This window comes from Chroicocephalus ridibundus, chromosome 2 (genome assembly GCF_963924245.1).
Source record: "Chroicocephalus ridibundus chromosome 2, bChrRid1.1, whole genome shotgun sequence".
In the NCBI taxonomy this organism is placed as follows: domain Eukaryota; kingdom Metazoa; phylum Chordata; class Aves; order Charadriiformes; family Laridae; genus Chroicocephalus; species Chroicocephalus ridibundus.
The window spans coordinates 159,977,036-159,996,239 of NC_086285.1; the positions used below are offsets into that span (position 1 = coordinate 159,977,036).

At 37.6% G+C, this 19,204-nt stretch overlaps 1 protein-coding gene across 6 annotated transcripts in view; it reads left to right on the forward strand.

The window, feature by feature from the left end:
• EFR3A (EFR3 homolog A) overlaps positions 1–19,204 on the forward strand; it is an 84,381-nt gene that overhangs the window by 25,416 nt on the left and 39,761 nt on the right. For all 6 annotated transcript variants that reach the window (XM_063327549.1, XM_063327548.1, XM_063327550.1 and 3 more), the window contains 4 exons: positions 197–324; positions 2,288–2,438; positions 11,254–11,375; positions 15,095–15,244. In XM_063327549.1, coding sequence (XP_063183619.1) covers positions 197–324; positions 2,288–2,438; positions 11,254–11,375; positions 15,095–15,244 — 551 coding nt within the window. The remainder of the gene's footprint in view (positions 1–196; positions 325–2,287; positions 2,439–11,253; positions 11,376–15,094; positions 15,245–19,204) is intronic.

Consider the following 19,204-nt stretch of genomic DNA (forward strand, 5'->3'; position numbering starts at 1 on the left):
TTTTTTTTATATTACTGATTTTTGCAGACAAGCTATTGACAATTTTGCTCAAAAGTTTTTTGGGTTTTTTTAGTAGCTTATTCGCATCTGTATGGCTCGGATCATTAAATGTTGAGTAGATAGAAGGAAACAAACTTCAAAAGCTTTATACGTTGTGTAAATTTTTTTATTCTGTATTTTGTGTGTCTGTGTTTAGGATGGTCTTGTTAAAGCTGATATGGAGAAGCTAACTTTCTATGCAGTTTCTGCACCAGAAAAGCTGGATCGAATTGGCGCTTACCTGGCAGAGAGACTGAGCAGAGATGTCGTCAGACATCGCTATGGGTAAGAAAATAAGTCACAGCATAAAAATAGATGCCAGGTAGATGCATTTCATTATTTCTTCTGATTGCATTTAGGACATAAGACCAACCCAGTCCCTTTGTGGTGAGTTAACCTTGGCTGGCTGCCAGGTGCCCACCCAGCCGCTACCTCACTCCCTCTACTTGGCAGGACAGGAGGAGAAAATAAGATGGAAAAGGCAATGGATTGAGATAAGAACAGGGAGATCACTCATCAATTACTGTCATGGACAAAACAGACTTGATTTGGGGAAGATTAATTTAGTTTATTGCCAGTTAAGAACAGAGTGAGATACTAATAAATAAAAACAAAGCTAAAAACACCCTCTCCTCACTCGCTGCCCTTCTTCCCACGCTCAACTTCACTCCTGAATCGTCTACCTCTTCCCTCCCAAGCAATGCAGGGGGACAGGGAATTGGGGTTGCGGTCAGCTCATAACACTTCATCTCTATCCCTCCTTCCTCCTCACGCTCTTCCCCTGCTCCAGCGTGGGGTCCCTCCCACAGGATACACTCTTTCACAAACTTCTCCAACATCGGTCCTTCCTACGGGTTGAGTTCTTCACAAATTGCTCCAGCATGGATCTTTTCCACAGGATACTGTCCTTCAGGAACAGACTGCTCCGGCATGTGTCCCCCATAGGTCCTGTCAGAAAACCGGTTCCAGCGTGGGCTTCTTTCCATGGGCTTCAGCTCCTGCCAGGAGCCTTATCCAGTGTGGCCTTTCCATGAGCTGCAGCTTCCTTCAGGGCACATCCACCTGCTCCAGCGTAGAGTTCTCCACGGGCTGCAGTATCGATATCTGCTCCCCCGAGGTTCTCCATTGGCTGCAGGGGGACAACCTGTGTCACCATGGTCTTATGGGCTGCAGGGGAATCTCTGCTTCAGTGCCTGAAGCACCTCCTCCCCCTCTGTCTTCATCAGCCTTAGTGTCTCTATAGTTGTTTCTCACTTTTTTTTTCCTCCTTTCTCACAGGTGCCGTGCAATGTTTTTTACTCATTTTTAAATATGCTCTCACGGGGCTGCTACCAGCATTTCTTATGGGCTCAGCTTTGGGCAGTGGTGGGTCCATCTTGGAGCCAGCTGGATCTGGCTCTGTCTGACATGGGAGCAGCTTCTGGTGTCTTCTCACAGAAGCCACCCCTGCAGCCTCCTCTCCACTACCAAAACCTTGCCGTGTAAACCCAGTACGCCCTTGAATGTCATTCAGGGTATTGGGAAGTGTGGGGATAGCTTTCTTTTCAGCCCTTTTGGCTAAATTGTATTTAAATGTGAACTATAAAACTCTGTCATACTCCTAAGTCCTGTTTGAGATAAAAATTTGAAAGTAGAGTCAAAAGAGAGAGAAGACTTTAAAGAATGTGGAAATGGAGTAGGAGAATACTGAGACTAGGAGGTGGCAATATCCATCGTAGGCCATCATTATTGGCCTTCATGATGTCAAAAGCTATTTTTATAACTTCATAGAATGGGTTAATGGCCATTCTTTAGGGTAGTTAATTTTGTTCCCTGTTTTCTTTACTCTTTTTCATTTACTTAGCAAGTTGTCTGACTCTGCAGGAGCATGAATGAGTTGTTTGCTTTTCATACTGGGATTTGGATAGACAGAGGGGCTGTAGACTAGAAACCTGGGATTTATAGCTGGAAAATGTGCTAGAAAAGAAAACTGAACTATATTTACTCTGTTACCAAGTATTACGATACCTGTTCTAAAAATTCTCTGTTCCACTCCCTGCACACCAGCCCCGCGCCCCCGCCCCCCACCCCCCCAAAAAAAAGATGTATGTAGGAAATACCAATAACTTCCATTTTTAGATAATGCAAAAATATATACCTTCCACGCCTTGTTTTCTAATTTTTGCAATAATAAGTACCTAAATTGAATGAATTGAGGTAATGATAAATGTAGCATGTGTTTATGTGAGTCTCTCTAATTAATTCTCAGGTATGTTTTAATTGCCATGGAGGCATTGGACCAGCTTCTAATGGCTTGCCATTCTCAAAGCATAAAACCATTTGTGGAAAGTTTCCTCCATATGGTGGCCAAGCTTCTGGAATCAGGCGAACCAAAGCTGCAAGTGCTTGGAACTAATTCTGTGAGTAAACTCGGATACTAAATCAAATCAGAATAAATCTTTGCTTATTTGCTATGGGAAAGTAGTTTCAGAAGTCACAAAGTATCTGCCAGTTAACATGAATTGAGAAGAGTCTGTATGTGGCAGGTTATACCATTTGGGCCTAAACACAGAACAGATACCAGCTGGAGGCAGAAAAACTGTTTCCTTTCAATCTCTAAAATTCTTTTGATGGCTGCGCTCATCCCCTGCAGAAATAACTACTTCTTTTGGAACAACAGGAAAGTTTTTCTATGAATTCATGTTTTGAATCTAAACAGATCTCCTGAAGCCATTGTGTAGGTAAGACAGTGTTTTCTTCCTCTCCAGCAACGAGAGCAATGGTGTGAGAAGGAGGAAATAACATCCTTCTCCGCAGCACTGATGCTACGCAGGAAGATTCCTATTAGCTGAAAAGTAGCCAGGAGGCAAAAGCTTTTGGTATTGCAACCTCACCATCTATTAGCTTAAATATTTCAGGATTCAGATCCAGGCTTGAAGGGCATAACTAAAAGTGTCAAAATGAAGATTTGGAGGTCTAGTTTTCCAAATAGAGTGATGGGTGCAATCAGTATTAGAGTTCTGTCATACTTCCCTTCTAACTAGTATATTTCCAGCTGGTACAGTAGGAATCTCATAAATTCCAGGATGGTGATATGGTCTGTTTTCACTTAAAATGATTGCTTTTACATGAGTAAAGTAGTAATGTTTGCATTTCTTGTATATTGCCATTGTTAGCAGCGTGAGAGTTCATTGTGGATTCTGTAAAACTGTTGGGCTTTCCTTTGGACATGATTCCCAGTTGATGGAATTAAAAGGAGTTGCAGCTTAGGGAGTCAGGAGGGTGTAGTAGAGTGGAGCAGAATTGCTTATTCTTGCTCTGCTGGTGGGGAGGAGTGTCCCCTTATGCTCCAAACTAACAGGGCAGCTTTACTGAGGGTAATGAGGTAAATTAATGAATTTATTTATTTTAATATCTTTGAGCCAGACTATCCTGCTTCTTTTGATTTGTTTGTATAATAATGCCAGGGCAAAATCTCTTAGGGAAATAGCTTGGGAACTTATTTCCTGGCCTGCCAAATGGCAAGATGTGCGATCACTTCCCAATTGTTTAAAATCCTTGTCGGCAAACAGTTACTGCCAGCCTCCACTTTGATGTACAAGACACATGTCACTTCCAAACAAATGTCATTGAACAGAACTCCACCTTATGGTAATCTGTTTGATATCCCTGTCAGTTCCTAATGAAGCCTTTTATGAGCAAAGCAGATTGATGGATTTCCTAAATCAGGAGATGATTTGTGTTTGTCTGTCTCAGTAACCAAAAAGAAAAATTACGTTTTTTTAAATAAGATGTCAAATTCTGTGAGGAGGGTGAATCTATATGGCTCTTCAACAGTATTAGAAAGGCTAATTTTAGCCTAATTATGCTAATTTCCCTAGGTACCTTCTGTAATCAATAAAGAGAAAAGCTGGAGTCGTCCTCTGTTGACTCAAGAGGAGCAAAGTGTATTGGCACTGACAGCTTGTCTGTTACCAAGGTCACTGACCTCCTGTGTTCTTAAAGAAATTTTGCCAGACATGGAGAAAGTTTACCATCACATTTAGCCTTTTTTAGGTTTTCCTCTCCTCCTGAAGGAAATAAATGAGCAAAGAAACAAACAACCAACCCCCTCCCCCAAAAAAGAGTAGAGGAGGTGGAGTGGCTGACTAATGTTTCATGTGCTTTAGTTATTCGGATGTGCCACTTTGGAGTGGGAACCGGCATTGTCTGGAAGAGAAGAATGAATTATATATGACGTAAATGTCTTTAAACTAATGAAAAGTCAGGCAGCCTTTGGAAAAGTTTCCACAATATTTTTAGCTTAAACTCAATTTCAGGCCAGTACAAATTTGTAGTCTGCTTACATTTAAAAAGATAAGAACTATGATTGTGGCTATAAGCAGATCTTGATTATTTTCCATCCCCAAGCTGACTTTCAAAGCTTCACTGGGATACAAAGGCAGTGATGTCTTTCAAGTATGATTCAACTGTCTTACTTGAGTTGTAGGGTTTTTTCAGCCTTACAAACAAATTTTGCTTCAGCTGTGGGGACTCCTGTGATTGCTCAGAAGTCAGGGTTTCAAACGAAACAAATCTGTGTACTGAATGACTCAGAGTAGTTTAAAGTCTTGGAAAGATCTGTAGGCTCCAGCTGTCTTCTGGGGTTTCTTCCCTGACTTCCAAATATCTGGGTTTGGATGCAGAATTTATTCTACTTAGTGCTCTATATCGTACAAAACCCCAAAAGTTTAATGCAGCTGTTTGACTTCTTAAATTCTCTTCTGAAGTTAAATTTCATTTTTTAAGTTGATTTACATCTCAAAAGCAAACATGAAGATTACTGGTTTGGAAAAAACAATTGTTTGTGTTTCATTTATGTTCTTTTATACCTGATCTTCAGGTTACATGTAATTAATTCCTATGAAGTTTTATGTGTTGTGTATGTAAATTATGTTAGCTTATTTCCTACAGCAGCAATGATTATTTTTTCTAATAACATAATTGTAAATCTACTTATATAGACAGATACTTGAAAACAGGTGAAATTCAATAGTGGATATATTGAATTGTATCTTTTTTTGAAGTAGACCAGATTTCAAATTGGCAGTGTCTATGAAGTTCAAAATGTCTTTTTCTGTCATGGAAGATATTTTTATTAACCATGTGCTAGGGTAGCATATGCTGGTGAGGAAGCTGAAAAAACGTGGGAAAAAGTGAGATTTCCTTGGCTTAAGTCTTACAGAATCTGAAGGCTGATTGCAAATAAACTTTTACTTAGAAACTTATGGCCATGCTAAATTTCTCCCTCTAACCATTTTACAGAATTTCAGTAACAAGATATCATGTAAAACATCTCTATCTCATGTGCAAATAATTAAATGTATTGCTTAGATCCATAGTGGTTATTTGACTAGGATAGAATGAATGAATTATGCTTATTCTTCCTGTCTAGGGGTGAACAGTTTTTAAAATCTTTGAACTTGGGGTCACATTTTTTTGGGACATGAGACCATTTTTAAAAACATTTTTAATTTTCTGTCAATTTATTTTAGAGGGCGTCCAGAAAATTTCTTTAGCGAGCAGCTGGTCAAAAACAATGGGGTGCGTAATTTAGTAAAACTTTCATCTTAAACTATGTTGACAAAACTCAGTTGAATACAAAACATTTTAAGCTAATTTGGAATGCTGACAGGGTGAATTCTTCTTTGTATTTTGATAGTACAACATTGCTTTTTCGTCTGAAAAATAGCAGACATACGTAGAATCCAGTATTACCACATTTTAAATTATTTACCACGAATGCTTTCTTTAGTTTGTAGGACGCTTCATTTTAGAAGGGCAGTTCCTTCTCAGGAGCAGTGAAATAATAATACCATCAGTGACGGTGTGGGGCTTCCTGTGCATGAGAAGGTGACTGTTATTGTTAGTTGTCAGCATTTGTTATTTAAAAGAAGACAAGCAGTATCCCAAGTGGAAATGTCACCAGTCAGTGCCTGATATAACAACAAGATTTTTATATTTGTTAGTGTTGGCTTGTAAAAGGAGTTGGTTTTGGCAGAATTGAAGTGTACATATATGTAAAAATAGTATAAAATGTCAAGACTGTGAAATTAAAGAATGCCAGAATTAATATTCCCGGTAGAGTACTCATTTTGCTTGTCTGTCTTTCTGCAGCATGCTAATCTGGAAGTGTGTGATGGAAACTTACCTTTATTATAAGATGCTTCTTTCTTTCCATGTACCAATGTGGAATTATGTGCTAGCAGTGATTTAATACCCCATGAAATATTTCATCTCTAGGATCCCTGCTCTATCTTTTTTTATAGGAGTTAAAGGTACAGAGAGCCAGAATTACACAAAGCACTCTTTCCCATCCTGTAGGTTATTAAATTATCTTCTAAATTCTATGTCTGCATGTACTAGAATTTGAGTGATGCTGGATAAGTCGCTTTAGGTGGACCTTTTAGGGTCATTCGTAGTTAAGTATTGCTTCCCCCACCTCATGCTCTCGCTCTCTGGTCTTGCGGTTTTACAGCCACACTAATGGGGGCCTGTAAGCCAACATGCCATTACGGACTTTGTCACACAACTGCAGGTGTGGCGTTCAGGATAATTTTCATCAAAGTGGCATGATGTAAAACAGAATATGAAGCTATCCATCCCATCCCAATGAAACTCAAAATGAGAAGTGTCAGGTGACCTTAACTATTAATAACTAAACTAAATCATCAGTTTCTGTTGCTGAGACCCTTATCTTGTTGTTATTGTTTGTCATCATTTTAATACTGTGTTTGTGAAGTTCATGTATGAATGCAGTGTTTGAAACTTTTCTATTTAGAAAAGTTGAAGTGTTTGTCCTTTTTGCGTTTGTTTGGTGAAGTACATGCATACATTCACACACTTCTCATTAACACTGTACTGTGTATTTTACAAAAGTCTTATGTGTGTAGGATATTATGTCTTCCTACGTGATAGTTTCCTAATAATGAAATATAATAGCTTTGCCTATAAAACATGGTAACTATCAGCATCAGCACCCTCTTCCTCCCATCTGAAACATGAGAAAATTGCAGGCTGTAGCACAGAGACTGGGGAGCTCAAATATATAAAAAAATATTGCTCAGATCCAGCCTACAGTTTTTATGGGGAGACTCTTTAAATAACATAACTCAGACTTTTATGGGATGCGTGCTGATTGTCTCGTCTTGAATTGCTGCAAAAACCTGACCTTCTTAATGCACCCTGGATGTGCTTAAAAAGTTACGGTTTTTCTTCTACTATATTGGCTACATAAGAGTGATAAAACAGCATAAATATATCCGAGAAAGTATGTCCTTAGGAAGTTGAGAACTTGCGTGATTTACTTGCGCAATCTCTCTCTTGCTGGTAAAATGAGCCGACTTTCTTGAAACAGTCTGGAACAAACATCTTCTGAATAGATAATATGTTCCTTCTTTATTTCATGACAGATTTATATGTTCTTATGCTGATTGAATTGTATTGTTTTCAAAATTAATGGAAATAAGATATTACCAATGTAAGTTCCTATTTGTACCATCTGTATTGTACAAATACAGAAGATGCGTGTACTGGCAAAACTTCCATAAATTACCAGTGGGTGATTGCAAGCATTTACTATGACCAAAGTACATGTTTACATCTATAAAAGCTTTGTAAGTGTATTCCAGGCAAGTGCTTGGACTTTCATAAGACTTTTGTCCTTTTTTAGGTTGAATAGTTTTTATATTTGACGTATGCTTAAAAATATCTTAGATGCTTAGTAATAAAATATTCTTTACTTAACAACAATAACAGTTTAAGAGCAGTGCAGTTAAGCAAGGGGAAAGTACAGACTATGTACAGACTGTGCTGTAATACATAGTATACAAAAGGCTAGACTGTGTACTGTAAAAACTTAAAATTTCTGTAACGAAATGGAATTGTATACTTTACTGAATGACAGTGCAAACTCAAACCAGTGTTACCACAGTTAGTTGTCCTGTGCCCTAAATGTTCAGTCGGCTGAACGCTAATCCTGGAATATGCTTCAGAAATGCTTTATCTTCAGTGGGTGAAATTCTTTTGTTGTACACATGAGGAAATAAAAAAATTGTGTCCTTTCTGGATATTTTATTGTTTACTGCTATACTGTGAAATGTCCAGAGCGATGGGAGTGAGTCCCTGACACTTGCTTGGCCTGAATTTGTCATTCATTGTTACAAAGCAATTTCTTGGTACAATAAATCTTTCTTCTGGCAAAACAGTTATTAGAGTTATATTAAGTTTTCATCTTGGAAGATCTTGTCAATCAAATAATTGTATATTTTAGATAATATGTTAATATTAAATGCTAGATGAGTTAATATTCTCATGACCACTCCCATAATGTTTTGTGTTCTTTAAACTTTTTGTTTCTATTCTTTTACATGTTTTTATGGAAGTTAACTGTGTGAATCAGTTGTAGACTTGAACATTTGAACTTCTGGAAAATACTAAGATCATATTCACTTTTTTTTTTTTTTTTTTTTTACCCTTGGACTTTATGCTTTATTACATTGTAAGGACTAATTAGGTTCCTGTCTTCCAAAAACTTTAGAAAATCTATTTATGTTTTGTAATTAAGGAGTCCATGAAACAAACCAGTGAGAGGTAAGACATTTAAAGCATTTTCCAGGGTCTCTTGGGAAGGAAATGATCATTTTTATAACTCACTGTATTGGAAAAAAAACGTATGGTTGCTTTTTGTGGATTGCCTTTCAAACTCTGGCAGTAGACTATACACAATTGTTTTTTGACTGTATGTCACTTTCTTATCACCTGACTGTACAGGATATTCTCTACAGAAGGACATCTAAAATGGACTAGTATTATACAATTTTGCTCCGTTTTCAGTCATTGCTGAGAATATAGTTTTATAAACTGTGATTTTTCAGCTTGCTCCTGTAACTTTCAGTGGATGAGCTGGTAGTGCAGTTGAAAATGATAAGTTTTCTAGATAAAACAGAAAAAAGACTTTAAAAACAGTGGAAAAAGTGGTGGTTTTTTTCTGAAATACACAACTTTCACTTTCAGCTTGAAAGCTACCTCAAAACGTCCAGAAATCAGTATGCTGTAGATTATGCTAAAGTGCTTTGGGCTTGTCTAGATGTATGGGGGTAACGCGCTGATAAAAGCAGGCTCTACATCTCGGAAAGAGTACAAGAAGTGCCTCAGCCGCTGCTTAGCAATTGGTGAGAAGAATACTGGGGTGGGAAAAAGCAGAGCGATTTTAATGGGACATCTCTCTGCTTCAGGGCAAAACCAGCACTATGTTAAGCTTTTCCCGACAACTTTGCTTTTCCCTTTTTTCTTCCTTCTGTAGTCTCTTCTTAAAGCTGTCAGAACGGAGCATCCAAAAGTTCTTTAGGCAGTGTGCTCACTTTAAAAAGGAGAGGGTTTTTAACATCTAACTTAGGTAGCCTTCGCTTCGGTGTAAGTCCATTATTGCTTTTCCTATTACCATTGGACAAAGAAAACCATTTATTTCTTTTCTTTTTATAGCTGTCTTCTATACTTTGTAAGACTAATATCTTCTAGGCAGCTCTAGACTAGATAATTTAATGGCTTTCAGTCTTTTTTAACAGGTGTTTATCTAAAGCTTTGTTCATCCCCTGAATAATTGAAGGACTGCACCAGTTAATCACCATCTTCAGCTGTGATGCTTCACCTAGATGCAGTGCTTCATCTAAGGGCTTATTAGTGCCAATTAGATGGCAAAAATTTCTTCATAGGTGTCACGGGTACTAGGGATGTATCACAATATATTGTTTCTTTTTCATGCCAGTATAACTACATTGACTTTTGTTGAATCTGCAGTTTATCATAACCCTAAGTTTCTTTTCTGCATTCAGCTGTGTCTGGCTTGTATTTGTACAGCTGTCTTAAAATGGTATTTTGCATTTGTCGTTCCTAAATTGCTTCCTTGATTTTTCGGGTCCTGTTTCCAGTTTGTCAAGAATCAGGCATCAAATGTGCCTACAGCTCTGGCCAGCTTAGTGTTCTTTGCAAATGTGATGAGCCCGCTCTGTCATCTGAGTCTCTAGTGAAACTCAAAAACTCCTGTATTCCAGACAGGCGCCTTGAGAAGTTCACTCAATAAGTTGTTGTAGTTTGATGATTTACAAGTGTTTCTGTATTTTTTCCAAACCCTTTTTCATCTTTCTTATGGGGAGTGTTCTTTTGACAGTGTTTTTCTAGCTTCCCTTTGAGAATTTCATGTATTTTTTTGTCAGCAGCATCACTGAAGTTAAGATATGACAGATGCTGCTTCATCTGGATTCACAAAATGTATTTCCTTGTCACAGGAATAATTTAGGCTGGGTTGATGTGATTTGTTCTTGACAAATCCATGTTGACTGTTACTTACCCCTTCTTTACTGTATAGATGGCTGCAAATTGGATATTTTTTTTCAGAGTGTCTTTCTGTGAATGGAATTAAAGTTGACTGGATTATAATTCCCTGACTTCTCCTTTTTCCCTTTTGTAAAGGTAGACAGAATTGAAAGAATGCCTCCAAGTTTATTTCCCTTAAATTTTGATAAGTCAGAATGTTGCTAGTTAACGTGATAGTCTGCCATTTGATTGCTTGAACTGCTCTCTACAACTACCTAAAAGGAGGTTGTAGCCAGGTGTGAGTCAGTCTCTTCTCCCAAGGAACAAGCGATAGGACAAGAGGAAACGGCCTCAAATTGCATAGGGGAGGTTTAGATTGGATATCAGGAAAAATTTCTTCACTGAAAGGGTTATCAAGCACTGGAACAGGCTGCCCAGGGAAGTGGTGCAGTTGCCATCCCTGGAGGTATTTAAAAAACGGGTAGATGTGGTGCTTGAGAATGTGGTTTAGTGGTGGACTTGGTAGTCTCAGATTAGTGGTTGGACTCAATGATCATAAGGGTCTTTTCCAACTTAAAAGATTCTGTGAATTGATGACACTCACTACTCAAGTATTGGATGTTTCCATATTGCATAGTGTGTTGTATTTCATGCAGTGGCACCGTTTCATAATGATCTAAATGGGGTTCTAGTGGAAAGACTTTAAAAAGAAGACTCTCCAATTTAACTTTTTCTTCTCTGAAGTTAAATATTTAACTATTGTCAAATGTGTATTCTTTCCTAATGTAATGTTTTATGTTACTTCTTAAATGAAGCTTAGTATTCATTATTGTCGTTTGGGATATGGTATCAAAAGCTTTTTTAATGTATTTCATTTTCCAGTTTGTCAAATTTGCCAACATTGAGGAAGACACACCTTCATATCACAGACGCTATGACTTCTTTGTGTCTCGATTCAGTGCCATGTGTCATTCATGTGACCACGATCCAGAAATACAAACCGAGTAAGTGCCATTCTGTATGTATTACAGAAAACTGTCTTAACACATTAATACAGCCTGTAATACAGCTTTTATTATGTTTTTAGTGGCATAGTTCATTCAATAGGAAGAAAATGAAAGTCTGACTTTTTAAATAGCATCTAATATTGCAAATCTTAGGTGTCTAGAACTCCTAGAATATCAAAGTGAAATTTTACCCGAATAATGCCTGCCAAATTGCATGGATTCTCTCCAGAAAGGCCGTATTTATTACTGTAAATGTGTGCGAGTTGCGTAACTTATTTGAGAAATTAATGGAGCTACTTACATTAATAGCAAAAGCATATTTTGAGTCTTCTATTTGAAAATTACTCATTAAAATTGGATTTTCTTAGATGTCTGCAGTATGATACTGTGTGTGAAACTGAAATGCCTTCCTGAATTAGTATTACAAATTTTTACATTATTATGTAAACACCACAATGTTTTTTACTTCAGCTCCCCCTAGCGATGTGTTCTTTATATGAATTGTTAATCGGCCTTTAACTCCTGAGCATTTTAGAAAATTTAAGGCTTTTCAGATTATACGATTTGCATCTCTGTTGTACTCGTCTTTTCTATTTCCATGCACTAAATTGTTCAGCCAACTAGGAGAAATCCATGTGCTGAACTTTTATTCAACCCTTTGGGTGTACTGTTGTGTTAGCTGCAATGCATAAGGGTTTTTCTTAAAGCTTGCAGTTTCAAAAAAATGTGAACTGTAGTTTCAAAAAGAATGAATACTGTGTGCATCACTAAGGGGGAAAAAAAAAAGAAAATGAAAAATTCCATCCTCCTTTAGTCTTCTGGTTCATTCCTCCTTATTTTTGGTAATTTGTTGCCATCTTATTTGTAGCCCTGTTGCTGTGCGTAGGGTTCTGCTGTAAACTTTGCATCTAAAAGGGTTAGGATTAAATCTGCTTGATTTTCCTGTACTTTTCCCCCTGCCCCCACCACCCTTTCCCTTTCGGGAGATTTTTCCAGTGAATGCTTTTACGGGATGACCCCATGAATTGTTTGGGGAAGAACTTAGGGGATGGGAAATTGGACTCAGGGACCAAAGGGCAAAAGGGTGGAAACCTCTTAAGCAGGTGTCACTAGTGAAGCCAGTGGATCACGCAGCTACCTCTTAACTTAGGCTTACATCAGGGACAGTATATTTACCTGAAGCTGATGATCGCAATTAGTATTCCTGAATGTTTTAATGAGCTTTCTGAGATTTTTGCCTTTTTAGGCCTAGTGAAACTAAACGAGAATGTTGAACTGCTTACTTAGCATAAAACATTTCATGAGAGGTTAGGATATGAAGCTCAGCTCAGGATTTTAGTACTGCTTTCACCTTCATTGTCCCTTGCAAATGAGAGGCAATATTAGTAATGCACTAGGACATGGAATGAATTAAGAGACTAGTAAATCCCTGATTCATTTATCAAATATGACCTACCACTCATAAGGATACCCCAAAGTAACATACCCCGAAGCTGTGATTGCTGTAGGAATAAGAGAACTGTGCTAATCTTTTGCTCTTCGGATTGTCAGCCTGCACCTTTATCTGTGTTCCAGTTTGCAATGTTGATGTACCCTTATACAAGGAGGAATTTCATCTTAGTGACCTAGGACTGTACATGACCTTGATTTAAATGTAATCTGTGCTTTAATACCTGTCTGAGCCTTCTTTATAGAGGAATGAAACCTTTCCTGTCTGTGGTGAAATCTGATGCTGCACCTTCCTCAGTACTTCAACTCTCATTTTTTCGATCTCCTGTACAAGACTAAGAGCGTGAAATTAGTGCTAGTGGCACTCCAATACAGAAAAGTGTGGCCTTTTTTCCATATGTGAAGCTGTTTTTACTCAGCTTAATGAAATGTGTAGCAATATGATTTTTTGCACATCATCCTAGACGGTTTGACTGTATCCCTTTCAGAAGAGATCTTTATTAACAGCATTCTTGGCGTTGGCGTACCAGCTTTGCTGTAGGTACTGAGGTAATTCAGCAAAACAGACGAGCTATGACTTCAGATTACAATTCTAAATGCAGATATCACAAGCAGTTGATACCGTTGATGGGGCTGGGGAGTAATTCAGCTCATCCTAAAACAGGCATCTGGAGTCACTGTTTTCCTGTATAGCCTGAGGTTCCACTGAACCGACTGGCTTGAATGGGAGCTTGAACATCATCTGTGCACGTAGTCAGGTAATGCAGGCCTGAGTCTGAAATTGAATCTCACCTGGTAAGTGAGATTCCCCTTTCAGCAGGGGAGGTTGGTGCTAGTGTTTAATGTATCTAAAGCCCCAGTATCAGCAAAACCTGATTACCTTAGAAATTAATAATTAAAAAGCAAATATTCTGACAAAAAACTATTGCTTAATTTTATACATTAAATTAATGTACAAGTTATTTGTAGGTGACAGCAGTTGCCTGTGAAAAAATGTTTCAGTGGTGGAATTTTGGAAGCTCTGTATCTTAAATGTCAATCTTAGATCCTTAATATTGAAAACTTAATATTAGATAATGCACTGCAGTTGTAGTACAGCAATAGCAAGTGCTTTTCAGCTCTTTGTGCATCCCTCTTCTTCCCTGTTTTATATGTAACCTTATTAAAACTGGCTTCAAAGGTCCAGAAGGACTAGATTCCTGGTATTGGATCCAGATTGAATGCACGTGGCCTTGTTCAGAAATATCTGAAAAATAGGGGGCTACGGTTTTATGTATTTCCAAATTGAAATCTAAACAATATTAATTACAGAGTTCAGTTAACTCTGTAGTTCATCTAACAAATGTTTTAATGCAGCAAATTTGATGGAACAAAGGCTACAGATGTGTTGTCCTTACCGAAGTTAAGATTTAAAAATTAAGGGATGGATTTTAATAGAAATAATTTCAAATTGTAGTGAAGCTTGTGCTTAGTTCACTTGATGGCTATATCGTCCTTTTTTCTACTTGTTTTTAGTAAGTAAAATTCTGTTGCTAGAATTTATAATAACAGCTAACTTGCGGTTACAGCTTCAGAAAATAATATTTTCATTTGTTATGATTAATCCACAGCCTTAATTACAATTTTTAAGGACATGATCACATGACTGTGGTAGATAATGCTTCAGCTTTCCTGTAATAACTTCACAACATTTTTTCTTCAGCGCTGGAATAGGTTGAGATTGTGCACAGTTTCAACTGACGGGTAGTAAATTGTGGAGAGTGGATGGGTTTTTACCCATGTGATTTTCTTTCGGAGCTGGTATGCATGGTTTGAGTATTCATTGATCAGTGTCAGCATTATCCTTACAGATCATCTTCTGCTCAGTTGTTTCTTTTGTCAGCTTCATTATGAGCTATAAAGGTGTTTGAAGGCAAAATGTGCAACCTTAATGAATTGGCCAAATTTCCAAATTACTGCTTGTGGGAACCTAAGAAGTTCTTTACAATGAGGGTGGTGAGACACCGGAACAGGTTGCCTAGAGAGGTGGTGGAGGCCCCATCCCTGGAGACATTCAAGGCCAGGCTTGATGAGGCTCTGAGCAACCTGATCTAGTTGAAGATGTCCCTGCTTACTGCAGGGGGGTTGGACTAGATGACCTTTAATGGTCCCTTCCAACCCAACACTTTCTGTGATTCTGTGATAATTACTACTGCCTAATAAGTAAACAGCCATACTGGGAGGTGCTGTGTCTCTCCTTTTCAGTAATTCCTTTTTTTCTTCCTTAGGATCCGAATTGCTGGAATCAGGGGGATTCAGGGAGTGGTTCGAAAAACAGTTAATGATGAACTTCGAGCAACTATATGGGAACCTCAGCACATGGACAAGATCGTACCATCATTGCTGTTCAACATGCACAAAATAGAAGATATTGACAGGTATTTTTATTCCTGGACACTGGCATGTTTTTTAATCTATTATTTGGCGTAGTTTTTATTATAGATATCTTTTTCTTTTCTTTTTATTGGAAATAACAACTGACACTTACTAGCTGAGTCTTCTCAAAACTGATAGCACAGCTCTGCTTAACTGCTCTTAATATTTCTTTTCAATAAGTCTTTTCAGCTGCCTGCATTTCACTTGTTCTAGATTTTTTCAGTCTAAAAATTGCTCCAGAAATTGTATATCCATGTTTAGACTTTTTAAAAATTGTAAACTCTTTGTTTTGTGATGTTGGATAGAGAGATTAGAAGGCACAGGTCCGTAGGTGACTCAAATGATTTTGCTAGTTATATATTAATAACAACTGTCTGTCCCATCTGCAATGGTACTTAAAAGTGAGGATCTAAAATTTCTTTATATGTAGACACCTTTCTCTTTTTTAGCTTTCAAATGTCTTCTAGGCATATTACCTGCCAGGTATGCCTTCACAAAACCTCTGTGTGATAATTGGTGTTGAGGATATGCCAGTCACCTTACAATTGCAAAGTCGCTTTTTTTGTCCATGTCTGTATCTGTGGCTAAACACTAAGTAGGTGTAAAAAGTGTTTATTGCTAGCGCTGTGAAATTTCCATAAAACCACTTTCAGCTGTGCAGACAAGCTTAGATGTTTGTCTCATGTCCAACCCTAGCTGTTTCAAAAATTGCTCGGTAAGTAGCCTCAGCAGCCTTCCTAGAACAACATGCTTTTCATGCTTTCTCAGCTTGCTAAATCTGTCAGGTTTCTCTTTTTTTGGTTTGTTGGGTTTTGGTGTTGGTTTTTTTTTTCCATTCCTCAGCCTTATTTTTCTTCTCTTATTTGTAACTGTTGATACCTGTCTCTTCTCTAGAGCAAATTTTTAGACTAAACGACTAAAATCGTAGTTGTCTGTCTGTCCATGCTTTGTCTATTTACTGCATATACCTGAGGGCCCACACTGTATGTACAGAAATACCCACGTGGATTTTACATCTGAAGAGTGATCTGCATAAGAGATAAAGGTTTCTGAAACTGCTCTTTGAACAAGGAGAGCCTATTTAGCATTTGCTCGCTCTTACAGGGCTTGTAGGTGCAGATGGACCCTTTCCTTTGTTACTCTTTACAGTGCCCCCAAGCATATACTTTCCTTTAGGTCGCAAAATTAAACTAACTACTGTTGGAAAAACTGACTGAAATAGGATCTGGATCAACCACTTAAAGCAGATCAGTTTATAAGTACTGCAGGACTAATTTTTATCATTTGTTGAGCAATGCAATAGTGGTGGTAGGAAAACAAATCTGTCAAAAAGCAACTGTTAGTTAAATATCTGAACTGGCTGCTTAAAACTTTTTCTATAAAGCAAGTTCAACAGAAAAAAAGACTAATGATTTTTCAAGTGGCAAGTATGGGCCTTGTATGATGCACATGTGACAGAAAAGCTGAAAACAATATTTATAAATTGTTGATCGGTTGGCCTTAAATGATGTTACAGAGAATTTCTCATCTTGTTTTATATGTGACTTCATATTTGTGGAGCATAAACAGAGGCATCTTGAAGAGTAGGAGGAAGAAGCATATTGTTCTGGCAGATGGAATCATTATTTGAGAAAGAGCAGAAATTCCAGAAAATACCCTTAACTTCAGTCTGTAGAAAATAACCATTTTTGGTTAAAGCTGAAGTACACATAGGTAAAACTTACCTAAAGGATCGGTTTTTTTTACTTGTGGAACCTTAATAGCTTAATTCAAGATTCTTCTGAATACATGTCAGATGAGACACTTTTTGGAGTTAAGAATTTAACATTTAAGCAACATTTTTAGAAGATATTTGTATTTGTGGGTGTCATTATTTCTATATATATATCTCTGAGTGCATATTCTAGTTACGTGGCTATCAGACAAATTTGCAAGTGTAACGCATTCTAAAAAACAGATTTATTTTTTTTTTAGTTGTGCTTTACTACGATTCTGTATCACAAAATAATTGCCATGCATACTTCAGTACAGTATAAGGCATTGCCTGAAAGACTCTCCCTTCCTCCATCAAGTTTTCTAGAAGAAAATTCAGAAGAGACAATCGTGTATGTCAGTTTATCTGCATCTCTAAAATTGGGAAGGGTCATATGAAATTGAAAATTGCAACGGTATTTCACTTGGTTTGTAACATGCTCTTCATGATAACTGCAAAGCTAAAAGTGCCAGCCTTATATAAGGCAGAAGGACACTAGCACTTGTTGACTTGACTTCAGATCCTTCTAATACATCTGTAATGTTCACATAAATTCTGTTTTAGAGGTAGATTAGAATGTATTTCTTTCTCAGGGTGAGTCAATCAGAGTCAAACATTCCTGTAGCTAATCCATTCAAAAGTAGTTATGAAGTCTTACTTCACATGTCCCTTCATATTTGATAGCCAGTCCTTGTTTTCTGGTGTTAGAGAAGTCCCATGCATGAGATGTTGAGTTGCTCTGAGCCAGTTTAAGCCATTTGCTATTTACTAAACTGCTGTACTTCAAAACATTCCTCCTTACAGTTCCTTGTTGCCACCTTTTCTGATAGAGATTGCCCCCAAGAAAGCCGGTAGACCAGTTAAAGGGAGTAATTCTTGTCCATTTCATTGCAAAACACATTTCATGTTTCACTCTTCTGGACTTGTGGTAGTAGACAAAGTCTGGACATGGAGGAATAGTAGCATGTTTAAGAGTTGCACATTTTTAAGTGTCGCAGTTGCATTTGTCAGAGCTTTTTCTGATCTTTGCTAAAAAACAATTCAGTGAAACAAGATGAGTGTAAATTGCTCATTTGAATGTAGAAACTTGAGAGGCTGAAAGCTTTTTCCTTTGAAACTAAGAAGTTTAAAGAGTAGTTTTATATTCATTGCCTTTCATCTGTTAATGCTAAGGAACATTTATCAGTGAAAAATATTTAGGTGCTGTTAAAGTTCAAAACAAAAATGTGAATCCTACAGCTAACTGGAGATAATTATTAACATTCTGAAGTAGTCGAAGACTAACGTTGTAGACTAGGAAGAGCTGGATTGCAGTTTCTTCCTTTAACCTATTCTAAAAAAAGTCTCTAAGCAATGCTGAGAAATCACCTGCTGTGGGATTGCATATACAAACAGTAAAAAGATAACTTATTTTTGCTGCATTTTAACTGGAATTCTTAACAGATAGCCTAGCGCTCTGTGTGTGTTCTGCACCCTGCTTTCTTTTTCTCCCACCCACCCGCTTTTGTAATGCTGCCGCGTTCCAGGGAATCTGTGTCAAAACAGCAATGGCAATGACAGTCTCGCAGTGTCAGTTGTACCTTCTCTGTGCTGAGAAGGATGCTCGTCTGTCTGGATCCGAGTCTAGGTAGTACAGGGGAAAAAAAAATAGGGAGATTGAGGGGCACAGCAGTTGGATAAAGCTGCGGTTTAGTAGCACTCATGGTGGATTACATACAAATTGTCATGCCTTTTAAAATTCTAATCATTGTCCATTTGTAAAAGTATTTCTCCTTACTTATCTAACAGGGTGCCTGGGGCTTTTTTATTATTAAAATCCGACAAGCTAGCAATGTTATGGTAACTTCTGAAACACTGATGTTTCCAGAGGCAACAGGATTTTTGTATTACAACTTTTAGATTGCAGCAGTCTTGGATCTTTTGCTATCAGAAGATATTACAGCTATGGTGTTAACGTGTTCAGTTGACTTGTGGCATTTCAGAATTTGACTTTTTATAATGCTCTAAAGCTACGGTTTTATGATGCTGAAGAGTGAGCGTGAACTAAAGCTGATGCCCTTAATGAACAGGTTTAAACGTATTTAATGCACAAGCTTGTGGAACGTAAGTATGTTTAAGGTTTTAGTGTACTGATTTTTGCAGTCTAAAATAGATCTCCTAATGTATAGGTGCATAATGTTACTGTAGGTGAAAGAATCCTCACTTAGGT